At 54.9% G+C, this 17437-nt stretch overlaps 5 protein-coding genes across 5 annotated transcripts; 1 reads left to right on the top strand and 4 right to left on the bottom strand.

Annotated features, from left to right (window-relative positions):
* Positions 1–1822: 1822 nt before the first annotated feature.
* LRP88_10194 (DUF676 domain-containing protein) lies at positions 1823–5925 on the bottom strand (the record flags this gene model as incomplete). The annotated part of the gene is made up of 4 exons (XM_083246660.1): positions 1823–3840; positions 3892–5108; positions 5169–5866; positions 5923–5925. 4 exons carry the CDS (start codon positions 5923–5925, stop codon positions 1823–1825), a joined length of 3936 nt encoding a protein of 1311 aa, XP_083097773.1.
* Positions 5926–7390: 1465 nt separating this feature from the next.
* Positions 7391–8278, bottom strand: LRP88_10193 (SMAD/FHA domain-containing protein; the record flags this gene model as incomplete). The annotated part of the gene is made up of 1 exon (XM_083246659.1): positions 7391–8278. The coding sequence occupies one exon, from the start codon at positions 8276–8278 to the stop codon at positions 7391–7393; it is 888 nt and encodes a 295-aa protein (XP_083097772.1).
* Positions 8279–8728: 450 nt separating this feature from the next.
* On the bottom strand, positions 8729–9412 carry LRP88_10192 (uncharacterized protein; the record flags this gene model as incomplete). Its single annotated transcript, XM_083246658.1, has 1 exon — positions 8729–9412. The coding sequence occupies one exon, from the start codon at positions 9410–9412 to the stop codon at positions 8729–8731; it is 684 nt and encodes a 227-aa protein (XP_083097771.1).
* A 3478-nt stretch (positions 9413–12890) lies between these two features.
* LRP88_10191 (HNH endonuclease) lies at positions 12891–13694 on the top strand (the record flags this gene model as incomplete). The annotated part of the gene is made up of 1 exon (XM_083246657.1): positions 12891–13694. One exon carries the CDS (start codon positions 12891–12893, stop codon positions 13692–13694), a length of 804 nt encoding a protein of 267 aa, XP_083097770.1.
* Positions 13695–14022: 328 nt separating this feature from the next.
* On the bottom strand, positions 14023–16464 carry LRP88_10190 (uncharacterized protein; the record flags this gene model as incomplete). The annotated part of the gene is made up of 1 exon (XM_083246656.1): positions 14023–16464. The coding sequence occupies one exon, from the start codon at positions 16462–16464 to the stop codon at positions 14023–14025; it is 2442 nt and encodes an 813-aa protein (XP_083097769.1).
* Positions 16465–17437: the final 973 nt, after the last annotated feature.

The following is a 17437-nucleotide window of genomic DNA, read 5'->3' as shown; positions in this document are numbered from 1 at the left end:
GGATGGTAGCTTCAGCACACCAGCAACCTGGGCTGACCGGGCTTGTTTGATGACTTCTAGGTCCGTTTTCTCGGCGCATGTCAAGTGCGCTATGCTATTCTCGTCGACTACGGCGGCTTTCCTTGTCAACTTTCGCCAGCCTGGCCTTGTCTGGCCGCGACTCAGAAGTCCACGCACCTTGGCGGCCTAGTCTGATCTCGGTACCAGACGAGGGAACTTGCCGATCCTGAGACAAGGGATCGACGCTCAACAACCGCCAAGGATCTTGGTGACGTAGTTTGAGTTATCACCGCAGCCAAGCTTTCAAAACCTGCGTGGTATCCAATCGACAAAAGCGCAATCTGTCAACTTTGTGCCGAAGGCCGGTGTATCGTACCAGACACTCAGGAGGCCTCAGGTTTCTCACACCCAATTATTGCGCCAGCTGCAAATAGCACATGGCGGTGTCCCGGTGAGTACCTCGAATGCCGACACACCATGTAACATTGTCAATCCGAGGAGCCCTTGAAACAGCAAGATCTGCCAGTGTCATCTCCCATGAAGAGCACGTCGATTCAAGTGGAGCCCTACATGTTCTTTTCGAACCTGAGCTTGCCGCACTGCCTTGGTTCATCCCGAGTGATGAAACCAGGGTGTTTGGTTGGTATCTGACGCCAAGGCATCATAAGTATTCTCGAGAGTTGATCGAAGAGGTTGACTGACTACCTGGGACAACGGTTCATCTTTCGAATAACCAACGCCTTTGGAATTTGCCAAGTCAGGCTGCAACACCTCGCACATTCATGCATTACCCTTGTCCAGGCTTTTTTTCCCATTTTCACTCTGCCTCGTGGCTGGTGTTGAAGTCCTGCTGCAACTGACAAGCGTACTAGACTCCACCAGCTGCACTCGCGGCCAATACTACGGCCGTGATTGCGCGCGCGGCAACTCACCATGAGCTCTTATGAAATCGACGTCACTTCGGAGACCTGCCTTGGGCTTTGCAATGTTTTTCACAGGCAACCATTCGGCCGGCGGTGGTGGAAGTGTTTGACTCGCTCCCAAGGGCCAGGCCGAGACACTGTACTGCCTACCAATGTGCCGGACAGGAGGATAGTTAATCAAAGGCGTCGTCACGAAATGTTGATCGCGGCCGCAGGGAGACCATCATCCCTAGTTCGTATCCACTCGACGAGAATTACTGTCGCGGAACCGGTCACTGCTTGCTGTTCTGCGCATGCCGGAATCAAGCTACAGAACAAACCACCACGCTCGGCGTCTCCCTCTTGAAATCCGTCGTCTCAGTCTTGCCTAACTGCCTGCCACGAAGGGTCGCTGCCGTGCCCGTCTTTTCCCTCGCGTCATGCAAGGAAGCAACCTAGGCAAACAGACATTGATGGGCAGAGTACTTACCTGCTCCGGTGGGATGGCCGAACAGTACAGTCTTCAGATCCTTGCTATCAGGACTATTCTCGATTTACGAAGACGCCGTGGCAAGCTACTGCTACGAGATTATGCCGAAGGTTACAGCCAGGGAGCAAGGGAACGAAAAGATGACGAACATCGCTTCCCTAAAGAAACAGTCTAGAAAACTGGCAAGGGACTACCATTCCGACATTTTAACTCCCGATTGACTAGTGGAGTGAAGAGATAGCATAACAATTAACGCCGTCTATTTTCCGATGCTGTTTTCCAGCTCTCTATGGATTCTCGGTATATCCTAAACGCCTCCTCTATGACCCACGAACCTCAATTACTATACAGTTATACAGCAGTTGGCAAAACTTGCGAGGACAAAGAAAATGGTCTGGCCATAAGTGGCAGTTCGTCACACGAAGTCTCATTAGGATTGTTGTCGTCTCTCCGGATCGGCAACAACAATCCCCAACCCCACGGGCCTCCTCACTGGGGACACGATCTCGTTCTTCTCCAGTGCAGACGCCGTCTCGGTTATTTTCTGCGGGTAGGCAGGCATCCTAGATGGGGAGGTCGAGGTCGGCCTGCTACCTGGGGGTGAGTGCCCAAACTCGACGATGCGCCCATTGAACTGGATCCCCCCGGACCCCGACCTCTGCATCTCCACCGCTTCGGACGCTTGCCTAGGAGCAAAGTCCCGCCGAGAGTCCCGCTCCGGGCTCCACGGACCTGCATGCCGCTGCTGCCAGGCCTGGTAGCTCATAGGGACGTTGTCGACGCCGGAAAGGCGCGGCGAGGGCTCCGTCGCTGCGGTTGAGAGGGGGCCGCGGATCTGGATGGGGAGACTGTGCGACGTCGCTGTGCTCAAAGTGGAACTGTGATGGGTTGAAGGAAGGACTAGCTCCGGGTTGGAAGATGGATTGCGCGACATTGGCTGAGATGAGTAGCCGTCTGGGCCTGAGGATGATGGACGCCATGACGGCGGCCTGAGGGTGCTGCCGATGTGGCTCGTTGGAAGAGAGCTGGACAGGCCCTCGCCAGCAACCGCGGCTCGATGTCGAGAATACCTCAAATCGGGATAGTGAGTGACATGTCGGAGGCTGCTTGTCGAGTTGCTAACGATAGGTAGACCTGGTGCCCAGTGACCGATATCCGACTCGAGCGATGTCTGTGAGTGGTTAGGTCCGGTATGAGCTGATACCGGCCGCTCTTGAGACACTGAGCGCCAATCTGCGTTAGCAACATCCATTGAGGGGATAGATACACCGTCGACAGAGCCACTCCCCTCGAAGAAGGGGTTCTCCTCGATGGGCTTTCGGGTCCTCGGCCGTGCTTGACGCTGTGACTGAGGCTCGATGCTGGCATCCTGTGGGCTGCGCCCTCTGAAACCGGCTACAGCTCCGCTTTCAATAGCACCGAGATCTGTCTCTCGGTCGGATACATTTGCCGTATGGACAGTCTGGCCATGGTTTTCGGACACCTTCAGACTGGACTGGCTAACGGCATATTGGGCGAGATAAAGATGCTCTTCTGCGCCAAGAGACGAAATTGGGCGTGTTCCTGGTGGAGTCAGGTCCAGAGTTGACCCTCTTGGAGAGAACTGGCCAAGAGCGACTTCTCTACTGATGCTTACCCTCGGCTCCGATACGTGCTCCGTGGTCTCTCGCCATCCAGCTGGATCAAAGTAGCCTTTGGCTGGCTGCCCCTGCACAGTGCGGTGCGAGTCGCCCCCGAGAAAGTGCGGTGTTAGGATGGTGCTGTCGTACGGATACGGGATGTGGTCGAAGTGGGGATTGGGTTCCCGAGCAGGCAGACTAGCCTGCAGATCCCTTGAACTCTGCCTCTCGTCTGGGAGCCTGCCGCCATCCGTGGCCTCAACCGGGCTTGAGGGGGATGCGCTATTGGTTCTCTCGAAGACCGACACGTGGGGACCCTGCCCCCATTTCCCGAAAGACTCTGTCGTCATTGTGCGTGCAAGGGCGGAAATCTGCCCCTGAATATCCTCGGATCGACTCTGAAGCACCCTCTCGGCGACAATCAATTCGCGCGTCGGCTCATCAACGCCTCTGATGTGCTTCAGGACCTTGTGACAGTGGGATGCATATCTCCGATAGTCTCCTGGAAGGCCCATCTCCGTCCTGTCCCTGGCACGACGGTCGCCTTTGTCAAAGGACTTAAGAAAGACAGCAGCAGCACGCTCGAGCCAAAATTCAAACAGATCATCCCCCTTCAATGCTTCGAGAAAGAAGCTCTGAACGATAGTGTGGATCTTGAGCACATCAAGGGGTTCAGCTTGTCGTATGCTGCCTGAAGATGGCATGTCTTCAACCTCATCACGCTCGATGAGGGCAAAGGCGATGAGAACAGTAAATGTCTTGTTGAGACTGCCTTTGCCCATAGAGTTGTTGGCGAGGACAGGCGTGCGGTTGTCAAGTGCCTCGAGGCCTATGGAATTGTTAGCATGGTGTCCCGAGTGTGCTACATAGGGGGGCATACCAAGTGCAAGCATCTCGACAGGGATGCTACCGCTGAAGAAGGATAACAGGTACATCAAGTTGAGTGCCTCCGTCTCACCACGCTCCTCAAGCTTTTCTCGGACAGCCTTGTATGCGCCCAGGCCGCCCGCCTGGGGTCGCTTTCTATAAGAACGGATGTACTTGGACATTGGCTCTCGAGTTGCCCTCATCTGACCGGCGGCGGCGTGAATGGCTAGAGGCAAGCATTCCGTCAGCCTGGCTATCTCGAGAGCTCGAGCAAGATCGTCAGGTGTCCACGTCTTCTTCCTGTCCATCTCTTCCAGTAACAACATTTGTGCCTCTTCTTCACTGAGGGGCCCTAGCTCCAGTTTCTGTGGGTTATCAAAGTTGTGGTTTCCCGCAATAGAAGTGTCGGTCGATGTCAGGATCATGCTGGTATTGACAGCATCAGGGATACAGTCGGCTAAGTCGGGAGTGTCGTGCAGAACACCATCCAGGATGAGGAGCCAGTTCTCGGACCGATTGAGCCAGTCTCGAACCAGAGGTATGACCTTGCCATGATCCTGCAGAGCTGTCTCGTCTTGGATCTCGATCTCATTTTGAGCCATGGCGTGTTTAGCAATTCTCACGAAGGCGTCCATAATATCTTCTGGAGACTTGGCTCGTACCCAGAAGATTCCACCGGGGTAGTCGTGTTTATGCTTGAAGGCGTACTCTCTCGCAAGATGGGTCTTGCCGCCTCCTGGGATTGACCAGATCAAGACAGCTGATGTTCCATCCTCTCGGCGCTCCGTGTCCATCAGCATCTCGTGGAGGTCAGTCAGCTCTTGCCTCCGGCCCTTGAAGAAGGAATTCGGTCGGAAGCGCTCTGGGTGAACAAAAGTGGGTTCGTTCCTTAGTTGCAGAGCCGACCCCTGTGCTTGGGAGAGAGATGGCCTCGTTGTGTCGTCAATGGATGACGGGACATGGTGCTCGCTTGGTGTTTGAGAGGGCGTGAACGGCGACATCGCTTCATCTCCCGCAGTGGGAGTAGGACTCTCGTTTTCGCGCATCCAGTGTTTTTGGATTTGAGCGGGAGCATCACGAACCCATTTTTGGATGGAAGCCCGGATTCTAATGAAGCCCGGAGTCTTCAAACTGTCGAATTTGCTCATGCCCAAAAATGCTGCCTCGATGCCAAAGTAGGTCACATAAGGCAGAAGGGGATTGGCCGCTTCTGCCCCGACAACGAAAACCCTAGATGGGGGCGGTTAGCTGGACGAGAACACAGGCGATATGGGTTCAGGGAAAACCTACTTGGAGCCCTTGGAGCCCTTGATATCCGACGGTTGGTTCTCATGAACTATAAGGATCTTGAAGTGTTGATGGATCTCACAAAACCGGCTGTTGATGTTGATGAGAGCTTCGTGGTCTTTCTTAAGCGCCTTCAGCAGCATAGGCTCACCACCGAAGAGCCTCTTGGGGGCTATCGCATCTGACATGGCCTGGAGGACGAGACCCCAAGTGGTAGCATCCCCGGTATGCGGCGTTCCTAGGAATACGATCCCGTATGTAGAGACGAATATGGTCCGCCGGTATTGGAGGTGAGGCTCATGTATATCGGCTGAATGGATTAATGCCTGCTTGACGAGGATACCGCCGAGACCATGGCACACCCAGATGATGGGATTCTTGAATGTACCCTCACGTTGCCGGCGGGTTATGACGCTCTCTGCAAGCTTTTCGGCTTGTTGGTGTACGAAATTATCGCTAATGTTTCGAGCAGTTCCCTTGGAGTTGACATCGGCGTTGTACCCGTATACGATGATGTTGGCCTTTTCGTCCTTTAGTGCTGTAGGCAGCAGGTCACGGGGCCAGAAGGTGCCATTCTTGGCCGTCCATGTCTTGTCGGGTGAGCCGTGGAGGCCGTGAACGAGGACGATGTCGACCTTTGCGTCGGGGTGTGTGTATACTGCAGTTGTGTCGTATCGAGTTATGGAACGATTCTCAGACCCCTGCCAGACGGCAGTCAGCTCGAGTTCCCTGTGATGGTTCAGTCATGATGCCTTACCATGATGTGTCGTCAAAGATGGGGACACTCAAGTTGCGATTCAGTGGTGTCAACATTGGATATTGATCGGCGAAGGGAAGAGGACAGCTCGACAGTTGACGGCAGACCCGGCTTATTAAATGACCTGCTCAGCCCTGACAGTCATGATGCTGCTTTGAATAGCGCTGCCTAGTCGCAGAGGATGAGCAATCACACACTCTCAGTCAACCAACAAGACGAGGCTATGGGGCTCTAGCCGCCACAATCCGCGACTGTAACACACCATTGACAGCCGTCACAAGACACAACAGTGATGGTGTGGGGAGCACTGCCCCGGAAAAGAAGGCTGCGATGCTTCCAGTAAGCAATGGCAGCAGGCGTGGCTGAGCCCATCGCCCGGCTGGGGTAATGTGCAAGGCTTTCTGTCGCCTCATGTCAGACGCACTCATTTTGACGTTTCGGGCCTGTCATGGCCAGTTTGTTCCTGAATACGGGCGGCGATCATGGCATCACTGGGTTTCTGTGTGACAGGGTGAGACTCTTTGGGAAGATGGATGTCGTATTTATAGGTAGGTAGGTAGCTATATCCGTAGGCACTCGTTCGTTGGCCCGGGGGCTCGGTTTGGGGATCATGCACGTCTCCCGCGCGGGTATGCGGGATCTTCTCCAGGATGTTACACAGGGTTCTCGGTTGAGCTGAGCATTTGGCCAGGTCGTGAGATGGCCAGTGTTGCGCCACTCGACGTCCAGCAGCAACTGTGAGCGCCATATTCTTGTGTGAGCCAGCGGTAAACCACAGTACCGAGCCTGATTACTTGAGTACAGATTATTTTTCATTTCCAGGGCCGCGTGTATGTATCTGAACACGCATCGGTAGCCTAGCATTGCCCAGCGGCGCCCAGAGAGTAACTGTGTTGGTCAGTGTCCAAAAGTAGCAGAAGCAACCAGCTGAATGCGAGTCTTGGCCTGTCCGCCTCAATGCCAAATCTGCCTTCGGTCGCGGATTCAAGTGAGTCAATTCTGGTCACCGAATAGAAACTGTATCATCCGCCACTAAAGTCCCTCACTAAAGGCTCTAAAAGTGCAGAATTGGAGAGCCGACTTCCGCCCGTGTCATGGCACTTTGAGCGATTTCCCTACCCCAGGACGAGGCTCTTGCACCAAGCCATGTTGTAAATTGGGCGCTGAGTCAATTATTGGCTTGTCGCCTTGAGGCTTTGTGCGGCCTCGTTGGACCTCGTGAGCCTGCGTTTGTGGCTCTCGTGGCCTGACTCCATTCACCAACCGGGTGGAATCTGCAGGTTTTGCGTCGACATTGGGGCTTTCGTCAAGAGGATGGAAACCATTGGATATCGTATTCGTCGCTCTGGTGCATGCTGCGTTGAAATTGATGCTGAGGTGGATGTTGCGCGTCAACGGGAATTTGAAGGCACCGTCGGAATAGGCCAACATCCAACACAGCCTTGTTTCCTCCACAAAAAGGGATCTCTTATTCCCGTGGCGCGAGCATGATGACGTATTCTCTTGTGCTGTGGCCAAACTGCATCATGTCCTTGTCCCTGAGCTCCAGGTACCTGCTGTCGGGCACCTTTTCATCGTTCAAGACGGTGCCGTTGGCGCTCTCAAGGTCAATTAGGTACGGCTTGACCTTGCCAATCTTGTCACCAAACTCGTTCCTCTTCTCGGTGTAACGGAACTGGATCACGGCGTGCTGCTTGCTGATGCTCGGGTGCTCAGCGGGCAAGTCGACGACGGCCATCTCCCGCCCGACGAGCCAGCAGCTCCTCGCGCCCAGGTCAATCGTGTCGACAATGTCGCCTCCCTTGAAGACGAAGAGCCTCCACTGGTCGCGGGGCGAGGGCTTGCGGGCTTCAGCGGGCTCGTGGTACTTGAGCGTGATGGACGAGCCGTCTGCCTGTGCCACCGAGTTGGAAGCGGCAGCCAAGACGCCCGTAGTACCGAAGTTGGGTTTCTCCTTGGGTTTCTCGGGCTCCTGCCCATTTGTAATGGCAAAAGAGTCCTCCTGGGATGGGAGGGGGCCCGACCGCCTCACCGGGCTGCGCTTTGCAACCTGCTTGTTGTCCCCATCGTGGTCGTCGCGGCGGCTGCGTCGTGAGCCTCGGTCGTCTCGTGATCGGTGACGTCTGTGTTCGCGGGTACGGTCTCGATCGCGATCACGGCTGCGTGATCTCCGTCGTGGCGCATCGGGAGTTCTTGAGCGTCGCCTGTCGCGTCTGTCGCGTGATCTCCGACGGTCTCGGCGGCCAGAGTCGCGGTCCGAGTGCCTTGATCGACGATCCTTCTCTTTAGGTTTCTGATCTTGATCGTCATACCATTGACGGCTGCGTTTAACGTCGCGCTCCTCGTCTGATGCCATATTTGCTGACGACTGCAGAGACGGTGAGACAAAGAAGGGAGTTGGAGAGTGGAGGGCGAGAAGCGGCAGCTGCAGGTTCGACGGGAGTGATGGGAACTTGCTAGAGATCTGCACGATACGCTAAAAAGTGGGCAGGGGCGACCAGTGAGTGGTGCGAAATGAGTCACGACACTGTGCTGCATACCATGCCCGTGCGAGGAAGGTGTTTGCCTTTTTTGGGAATTTTCATTGGAAGGTATCGTGAACTCACGAGAAAGAGTACTATTATTTTTCCCAATAAACCTGCTTCTATCCATGTAAACGCTCACAATACGCCAGCATATATCCCAGTGAGCGCCGTTAACCCAATCTCAAAAAACTTCTTTAGCGTGGATATCAGGTCAAACACAAAAAAAAAGCAAAAGATCGTAAACTCGTCAAAAAAGGAAAGAAAAAGCGCCATGTCTCTCTCTAAGTCGCAGAAGAAATGGCCAATACCGCCATCCTTGAACCGTCATCAAGATACGCCTCGGCGGCGTTGAGATCCTCCTCGCCCTTTCTTGAAACGGTGAGACGCTGCTCGTCCTCATCCCACCAGACATCATCGCCGACTTCGGCGTCGCCGGGCACCAGAAGTAGCATGCCCTGGTTCTTGCCGAGGGCGATTCTGCAGGATGAGTCCTTGACAAAGGCCTCGAGGAAAGGCACGTCGTAGCCCTCCATCCCCCGCAGAGGTCCCCCGCTCTCGATAAAGTCTCTGATCAGGTTGCTCCGCTCCAGGCTCCAGAATTGTCTAAAGTCCTCTGGCCGTGAGAAGGCGTCGACGGCTGAGAGGAGCTCGAGCATGCCGGCCATGCCGTTGAGCACGGGGCTGAGGAAGTGGACGAAGGAGTTGAGGATCTCCTCGCGGGAGTACCCCCTTGGTGAGTCGGGTGTCGTCTGAGTCTCTGTCGTCAAGGCTGGTGACATTGTGTTGAGGAGGGTGAGAAGACGTTGCTGGACCGAGGGCTGTGGTGTCCGGACTTGATAAGCCATGGTCAGGAGGGAGACGAGGGAGAAGATGGATGACATGGAGGACAGAGGGTCGGAGAGAGTGGCAATGTTGTCGATGAACATGGCCTTGTTTGGCTGAGTGTTCAACTTGGAGGTGTGCATGTTGTGAGTGTTGATATTGATAAGCTGTGTAGGTAGGTAGTGTAGTGTAGTGCAGTACTTGGTGTTGCTATCGTTGAACCTGTCGAGACAGATGTATCTAGGTGATGAATACTGTAGAATCTTTTGCTTCTGGAAGGAATATGTCAAAACGACCCGAGAGAAGGGGCCATAAGAGAAAGAGGGCCCCTTTTAAAAAACACCATCTCCGTAGGCTCCGTTCCATTTGTGATTCGGGGCTGTCTTGTTGTGAGGGCACACCATGCCACACTCGCTTGTCCCTAGACGGGACCCTAGGCCTACCCAGGAGGGGGACCACCCTTAGTGCTGGGACAAGGCCCCCTCCTCCAGCGCCCAATAGAGTCACCCATGATGCGAAGGTGGGCGATCGAAAGGGTCCCAGGCCCCCACGACTGACGGGGGAAGCGCAATCGGGTAATTCCCAAGCTGGACTGGAGCGTCAACCCTCAGCGCGTCGCCGGTCGAGATGCGCCGAACGGTGACCTCACATGGCGTGCGGGTCAGCGCATCTCCCGTGTGGTTTTGGGTGCTTCGGGCCTCCCTTGGGCGCAGGGCGAAACAAGCGTCAGCGCTCTGGCCTCTCCAAGCCCATGTGAAAGTTGTTGAGGCCAGGCCAGGCCTAGGACAATGTCGCGCAGCGCAAGCATCTGGTGGGCGCGGAGCCGCTGGGGTGTCTCCCCGAGAGGCAATTTTCACGTGGAAGACACGATTTCTAGATTGTAACAGGCCATGGATATTTGACATTTTGTGGCATGTCTGGCCTCTTTTTTTCTGTTCTTCGTTTTGTTGATATCAATCGTATCAACAGTAATCAATCAGGCTGCACCTGTCTCAGGTCAAGTCAAGTCGAGTTCTCCGCCTACTCGGCCCGTCTAAGCTGATGCAAACACCATTCCCTCCACCACCAACAACTTGGCAGGCCAATGAATTACCCATCTTGGACATACTGGGCCTTCATGCTGCGTAACTCAGGAGGATGCTAGGCTAGCCTGCTTCAATGAGGCCGACAACCATCTTGCTTTCGTCTGCGCCGCGGCTTACGCGCTTCCAACTTCCCTTGTCGAATTTTCTCCTCTTCCCCTCTCTTCAACCATCATCGCATCGCCCGGTCAAGCAAAGCTCCCCCCCACTTGTGCCCTCCATTGCGGGGGACGGATAGGGAGAGATGACATATCTATTTCAAATCCCTATCACAAAATCTCATCCTACTGCCGCTTTAGGAGGAGCCGTACGTAGTAGTTCCGCTGTCGGCGGAAACCAAGCCCTGGGCCTGAGCTGGCTCCCGTCCCCCAGTCAAACATAAACATGGTGGATGTGTGTGTTGGCGCGCGTCCCCAGGTTTCTGGCATCTAGCATCGTCACTAGGCTTCACCGTCGCTGTCTCGCCATCGTTATCATTGGGTGGTGAGAGGAGCATGGGCTCTGCGGTATTTGGACACTAATCGTCAACCTGGGGTTGGTGATGAGCCATCTCTGACTTGCATTTAGTGCAACATGGGAAAACACCTTGACCATGTTGTGCTAGGGAAGAATCACAATTCCCATGCACATGTCAGAAGACTGCTATGCGGACTGCCTCCTCGGTCAAGGCCTTTGCCATGGAAGAGGGTTGCTCCGTTATCTCGGCCCTTGATTCTCTTACAAGAGCCTATTGATGACGCTATTTCAAGATTCGATGTTGCATGGCGAGCTGACATGTCACAGCTCGGCCCGCCCCCCATGCAAGTATTCTAGAAATGTGACACCCGGCGACCATTGGGTGGATAATATATTCTCGAGATCCCCCAATCTGAATCCCTTCATCCGTTCTCTCCTGACTCTCGCCTCTCACAACCCCTCCTCGGATCCGCCGGCAGCCTTCGAGCAACAAAGGTGACAAGGCTGACCTCGACGTTGGTCAAAGAATGGACATGGCAAGGCCAATCGACTTGGGCAGGCTTCTCAAGCTGTACACGGAGCCACACACTTCAAATCACTGCCATTGCTCTTCCCAGACGGCTATAGACGCAACGCCCGTCTGTAGGCGTTTCCTCGCCTGTCTCATAGCTGCGCCGCAGAGCTAACCCTTCTTGAGGCCGACAGAAACGAATCTAGATCTCGTCATCCCTTGCCCTAGAGGCCGAAATCTTCAGTAGTACTCGGGCACGGGAAGCCGGGGGAGCAATCTGAATCTGCCCTTTTCACTTCCTTTGTTCAAAAGTAGCGAGGTACGTATTCAGCCAGCAAGTTTCTCACTCCTCGCTTGCGCTTCGGTTATGCAAATGTGTGCATCTTTTTTCATCCCTCGGTGTCACCTCTCTTTTGATAAGAAACAAGATCAGCTTTCGCAAAAAAATGTTAGTCATGTCTCAGCTTAATATTTTCCTAGGCTGGGCGTGGGGGCTTTCTGATCTGCAGCCAGCTTTCTTCGAGTTTAGCTTGTCGCCTCAACACCACGCCTCCAGTGATCATGATTCAGGAAATGAGGCTGTCAGACCGCTTTCTCCTAGGATGCGGAAGGAAGGGCCATCGCATAGCTGCCTAGTAGATCTTGCCATTACACGTCAGTTTATTGTCTGTCGGACTGTAACCGACACGGGTGAGGCTGATGAAACACCATGACGTCTCGTCCATTTCATGCAGCTCAGCCGTCGCGGTGCGAATGGTCCAGCTCGGGGACATTGACGTGGATTGCTCAGGTACAGTATTCCGCGTTGTCAACCTTTTGCCGTGTCGTCGTAATAAGCACCGCCCTACTCCCTCGGCCAAGCCCGCGACTGTCAAACACGGGACGTCGTCACTGGGTGAGGAATGCGACGCAGGTTCTATGTTTGGAAGCCTGCGGCGCCCATCACTTCCAACTGCCGAAGGAATGACGCGCTCCGAGTCATCTCATCGCATCGCAGACCCTCCCCTCCGGCAAGGGGAGTCACCCCCGGGGCTCGGCGCGCTCGTCGGCCGGCGGCCGGGGCCACGTGGAGCTCCTCCTTGGCCTGCTCCGCCTCGATCTCGGCGCCGAGGGTCTTGGCCTTGACACAAGCCCTTGGCGGTCTGGGCGACAAGAAAGGACAAGACTTGGTAGACAGCGGTATCCTTGAGGATCAAGAAAAGCAAAGTAGATTCATCAGATTCACAGATGCAAGTGCAGTAGGCGTTCGCAGCCACCGCTACCATTGCCGACAGATGGCGGCGTCTAGCGGTGGCCGGCCGAATGAGTCAGCCGGGACTGGATATTGGTTCGAGGCTTGCAGCGACCGTATGAGATGGCTCCAGCTTCAACGCTTGGACAAGTCTTGGGGATTCGAAATGTTTCTGTAGGAAGCGTTGATAGTGTTGAATATAGAGAGAAATAGTGGTTTGGGTTTGTTTAAAAAGACCTCGTTCGGCAGGAACAATTGACAGACTCCAACTCAATTACGTCACCAAATCAACAACACCACACAATTCAATCACTTCCTTACATGTCACAACCTTGATCACAATGTCGGCTCTAGAGGACAACTCCGAAAACTACGCCCTCTTCCGGGACTGTCTATCCACCACCCTCCTGCAACCTGCCGCCTCGTCCGCCCCTGACCCACCCAAACGTCGCCGCCGCCGCAAGAACTCGGGGTCAGCGGCCCCAGTCTCCGCTCCGGCGGCGGACCCGGAGCGGGACGCAGAGGAGCTCTCTGAGTTTGTCGACTACCTCGCTACCGAGATTTTTGAGAGCCTCCCGGAGGAGCTTCAGGGCTTGGACTATCGTGTCTGGCGAGACTCGGATCGTCTGCGTGATCAGTACTCGCTCCCGCTCACCAAAGAGAGCCTTTCAGTTTTGAACCTGTCGCCGTCTATTGTCGAGACCCTGACGACTTACAATCTCATCTCGCCGGATCCCTTTGTCGCATCTAATCTCCCATCATCCCCAGAAGCCTTTCTCCTTCCAATCCTCACCTCATACATCACACCCTTGATTGAACCACCTCCAGCCACACGCAACACACGCACCGACGCCTGCGAAATCTGTCAACGCTCATACATCCCACTGTCGTACCACCACCTGATCCCTCGTTTTGTCCACGAAAAAGCCGTGAAACGTGGATGGCATCGTCGGGAGGATCTCCAGAACGTCGCCTGGTTATGCGGTGCCTGTCATCGCTTCGTTCATCATTTCAAGACCCATGAGGAGCTCGCTAGGGATTATTACACAGTGGATTTGTTACTTGAGGAGGACGAGGTGCAGCGCTGGGCGGCATGGGTAGGGAGATTGCGGTGGAAGGGAGGAAGGATTCGCTCGGGGAGGTGATTCCCGTCGCGGGGTAATTGCCTGACCTGCCAAAGTCTTTGTACAAAATACAACTTAACGATAGCATCAACACCTTCACTTTTCACACGAATTTGCACAGCGTCTTCTGTTCATCATTCTCATTTGAAATGCCTTCAGAAAGCTACCTATAACAATGAATGCCATGCCATGCTCGATGCAGGCGACCCAGGAATGGAAAGAAAAACCCTTCTCATAAACGCCAGCCAATGCAACTCGACTCCAAACAAAATGGTGAGAGGAAATGCGAAAGCCAAGAAAGCTCGCTACACCAAAGAAAAGAAATACAGGGTCATCACTGTCGTTGTCATCATGAAATAACGAACTCCCGCTCCTCCAACTCCATGCTCAGCGCCTCGCCCTCCATGATACCGTGGATATAACAATCACCAACAAATCGGTACTTGCCGGGGCAGTTCTCATCCCTGCGAAGCACAAATGGCGTCTGTCCGCCATAAAGGACACACACGAAATCGCCCTCCTGGACGTCCCAAGGCGCAGTGCCAATCAGTCCCGCCTTGGTCCTCACGATGCGCGAGCCGTTGCAGCTCATGTGCACTAGGTCATTGAAGAGCGGCTCAGGTCGTGGGCCGTCTTCGCTCTGTCCATGAGCTAGAGCATCCAGCATCTCGGCGGTCGTACCCGACATGGCAGTGAGCCATGGCTGGAAAAAGGTCTTGTTCATCTCAGCCGAAGGGACCTCGCCATTCTCATCCTTGTTCTTGATCAGGGTTCGCCAGAAAGCCTCAACGACTGAGATGTCGCCAATAGGATACTTCTCGTTCATGGGAAGGGTCGAAATTGGCTCAGGCTCAGACACGGGCTCCTGGGCAGCGAAACCACTCTCCATAATGTCAATGTTCTCCAGGGCCTCCATCAGAGACGGTGTCAGAGAGTCACGGAGCTGACCTTGCGAGTCCCGAGCCGAGCCAAAACGACGGTTTGACCGCCTCATGGCTGCCTGAAGCTCGGCAACACGAGAAGACTCGCCCTTGTCTTGAGCTAAAGTGGTATCTTTCTTGTCGCTGCGGCTCTTGGAGGTCTTCTGAAGAGCCCTGGCCCGCTTCAGTTCACCCGCAGTGTAAAACTTCTTGTTGCCTGTCACGAGAGCGGTGTTGACCCAGTCTGAGAGGAAAGACTTGCCACCAAACATCATGTCCTTCATCTCAGATCCCGCCCGAGTGACCTCGTCGACAAGGAATCCCTTGAGCATGATGTTGACGTCATCCTCAAAGTAGGGCATACCATGACGGGTCTGGTTCTTAGTGTTGAGGGCGGTGAACTGAGGCTTGGTGTCCCCGGCAGCGTGGTACTCCCAGTGCTCGCGGCCTTCCTTAGATCCTAGGGTACGGACGCCATCCTTCATCCACAGGTCAGGCACAAATGAGGGCCAGTCATCCTTGACCTCGTTGTGGACGAGATGCAGGACATCGAGAGTCTCATGTGAGATGATGCTGTTGAGTGTCAAGTTGAGGAAGACGCTAAGAGGAGACAGGTTATAGTCGAAGTAAGCCTGGACGAAATCCCTCTCACTTGTGTTGCTGATGTGCGGCCACAAGGCAAAGACCCGATCCAGCGGGTTGGCTGATGTGAACTGGCGCGACTTGGTCAGGAGACTGAGAAGGGTGCATGGCTTCTCATCGCGGATGTCTTGGCGGTGGTCATCCAAGTGCAACATGTGATCATACTTGAGATCCATCCGGGTTTGGCCGTGAACGATGCACTCGGAATTCAGGGACGACTCCCAGCGCAGCTGATGCATGCACCAGGCAGCATCGGCAAAGAAGCTCCAGGGACGAAGGGCAGATCCATACAAGAAATAAACCTTCTTGGACAGGGATACTTCAGGCCAGTTCCACACACGCTCGAACCAGGGGTGAGAGAAGACCTTGGACAATTCCACCCGGTTGTCAAGGGGAATTCGAAGACGCTTGTTTCCGATGCAAAGCTGGTCAAGTGATGAGAGGTCCAGTCCATCTTCCTCGAGTCTTTCACGGAATTCGTCATTGCGGCAGGCCTCGTGGAGCATGTCGACAGTCTCAAAGACCTTGCGACGGGACTTTTCAGTTCCATCGAGGTGGGCAATGGTAACTGCCGCAGTGCTGAAGATGGTCTTGCATAGGCGGAGGTGAGACTCACGCTCCTGCATGTCAGCCTGGTTGATGCAGACTGCATCGGTCCATACTGTCGAGAAGATCTTGCGGTCGCCGAGGTTTCGAATGTTGAGGAGGGCTGAATAGACAGTCTCAGTGACGGCCAGGCCACGGCCGTTGCAATGCATGAACCTGGTCTGCTTACGGTCGTTGGAGGCACAGGACAGAGCCTGGTATGGGATCTCCCGCGGGTCGGCGTGGAACATGATGGTCTCGAGGGGTTCGTCGTCATAGGTGGCCGGGAGGATAAGGAGAAGGCGGATCATCTTGGGATACCGGATAGGGCCATACTCGAACTTGGGGATGTTGGTGACCTCGCTTCCGGGGTTGGCCTCGAATGAGTCGCCGATGGATACGCTCAAGTTGGTGTCGAGCTTGAGGATCTGGTACCGCTCAAGGCGGGAGTCCCATGTCGACGTGCACACCAAGGTGTTCTCATTGCTCTCATCCAGTCTGGGAGGGGAGGGAGACCTGCTGGCGTGCTTCTTGCCAGGCAGCGGAGGGGATGAAGATCTGCGAGTCCTCTCCTTGGCAAACAGGGGCTGAAGACTGAGCTTCTTCTTCAGAACTTGAAGAGTGCCGTTCTCACGTCCAGGCATCTTGGTGGTGTTTGTTGGACACTAGGGGGGTTTATGTGAAGAGGAGGAGGAAAGGAGGATGAGGGGAGGATGGGTTGGAAGGGGAAGAGCAGGCAACCCGGAGATATCCAGCGTAAGTGTCGGGATGATGATGGCGGAGGATGAGAGGAAGAGGGAGCAAAGGACCAGAGATGGCCTTGGGCGGGAGAGAGAACAAGAGAGAGCTACAGGAGAGACTCCGAGGCGGACAGGGCGGAAGACATGCTACTGAGCGGAAGCAAAGCAAAAGCTACTCTTTCCCGTCTGGATGCTAGGGGCGCAGGCATTGCGTTCTTATGGGAAATCCGGGCGGACTGGCGGCGGGAAGACTGGCGGCAAAATGACAAAAGAACAGGAGAGCTTGGTGAGCAGGGACATCAGCAGCGATGACCAGCGGTGGCCAGCGGCCGTGGAACCGTCCTCCGCCATGAGTCGTCTTGCCAATGTTTTGCCAACGCTTGGCGAGCTGGGCGGAAGGTTACGCCAATGCTCGGCGGGAGGATGCCAACGCTGGGCGCAGGGCGATGGTGCTGTCGAGCAAAGGATACCGTGGTCGACGAGCTGCCAGGTCCCACCGACGTGAGGAGTCGATTTCTGGGCGGCCCCGGGGTGTCGACATTTTGTTTACGACTTTGCGGATAGCTTCAACTTGGTGTTGAGGATGTTCACTTAGACGTTCGGCTCCTCACGATTTAAGCTTAAAACCAACATGCCCCGATCGGGACCAGCGCGTCTATCTCCCCTTCTCCGCCCCTTCCCGGCACGGCACTGGACCCCGAGTTATGTGCGCGGTTTGCCTCGTCGAGTTGCGGCAGCGCGTCCAATGGCTCAGGCCTGCACCGCCCGGAACAGCCTAGAGGACGCCCCCTCGGGTCGGTTCCTTTGGGGGTGCACGCGCGCTTTGGATATAGCGAGAGTGAGGGAAATACTTGCAACAGGCTTGGCGCGCTTGTTG

Source organism: Fusarium phalaenopsidis (assembly GCF_050370095.1).
Source record: "Fusarium phalaenopsidis strain FUZ10S chromosome Unknown contig_32304, whole genome shotgun sequence".
Classification (NCBI taxonomy): Eukaryota; Fungi; Ascomycota; class Sordariomycetes; order Hypocreales; family Nectriaceae; genus Fusarium; species Fusarium phalaenopsidis.
Note: the sequence above shows the minus strand (reverse complement) of the source record. Positions and strands in the feature narration are given on the sequence as shown.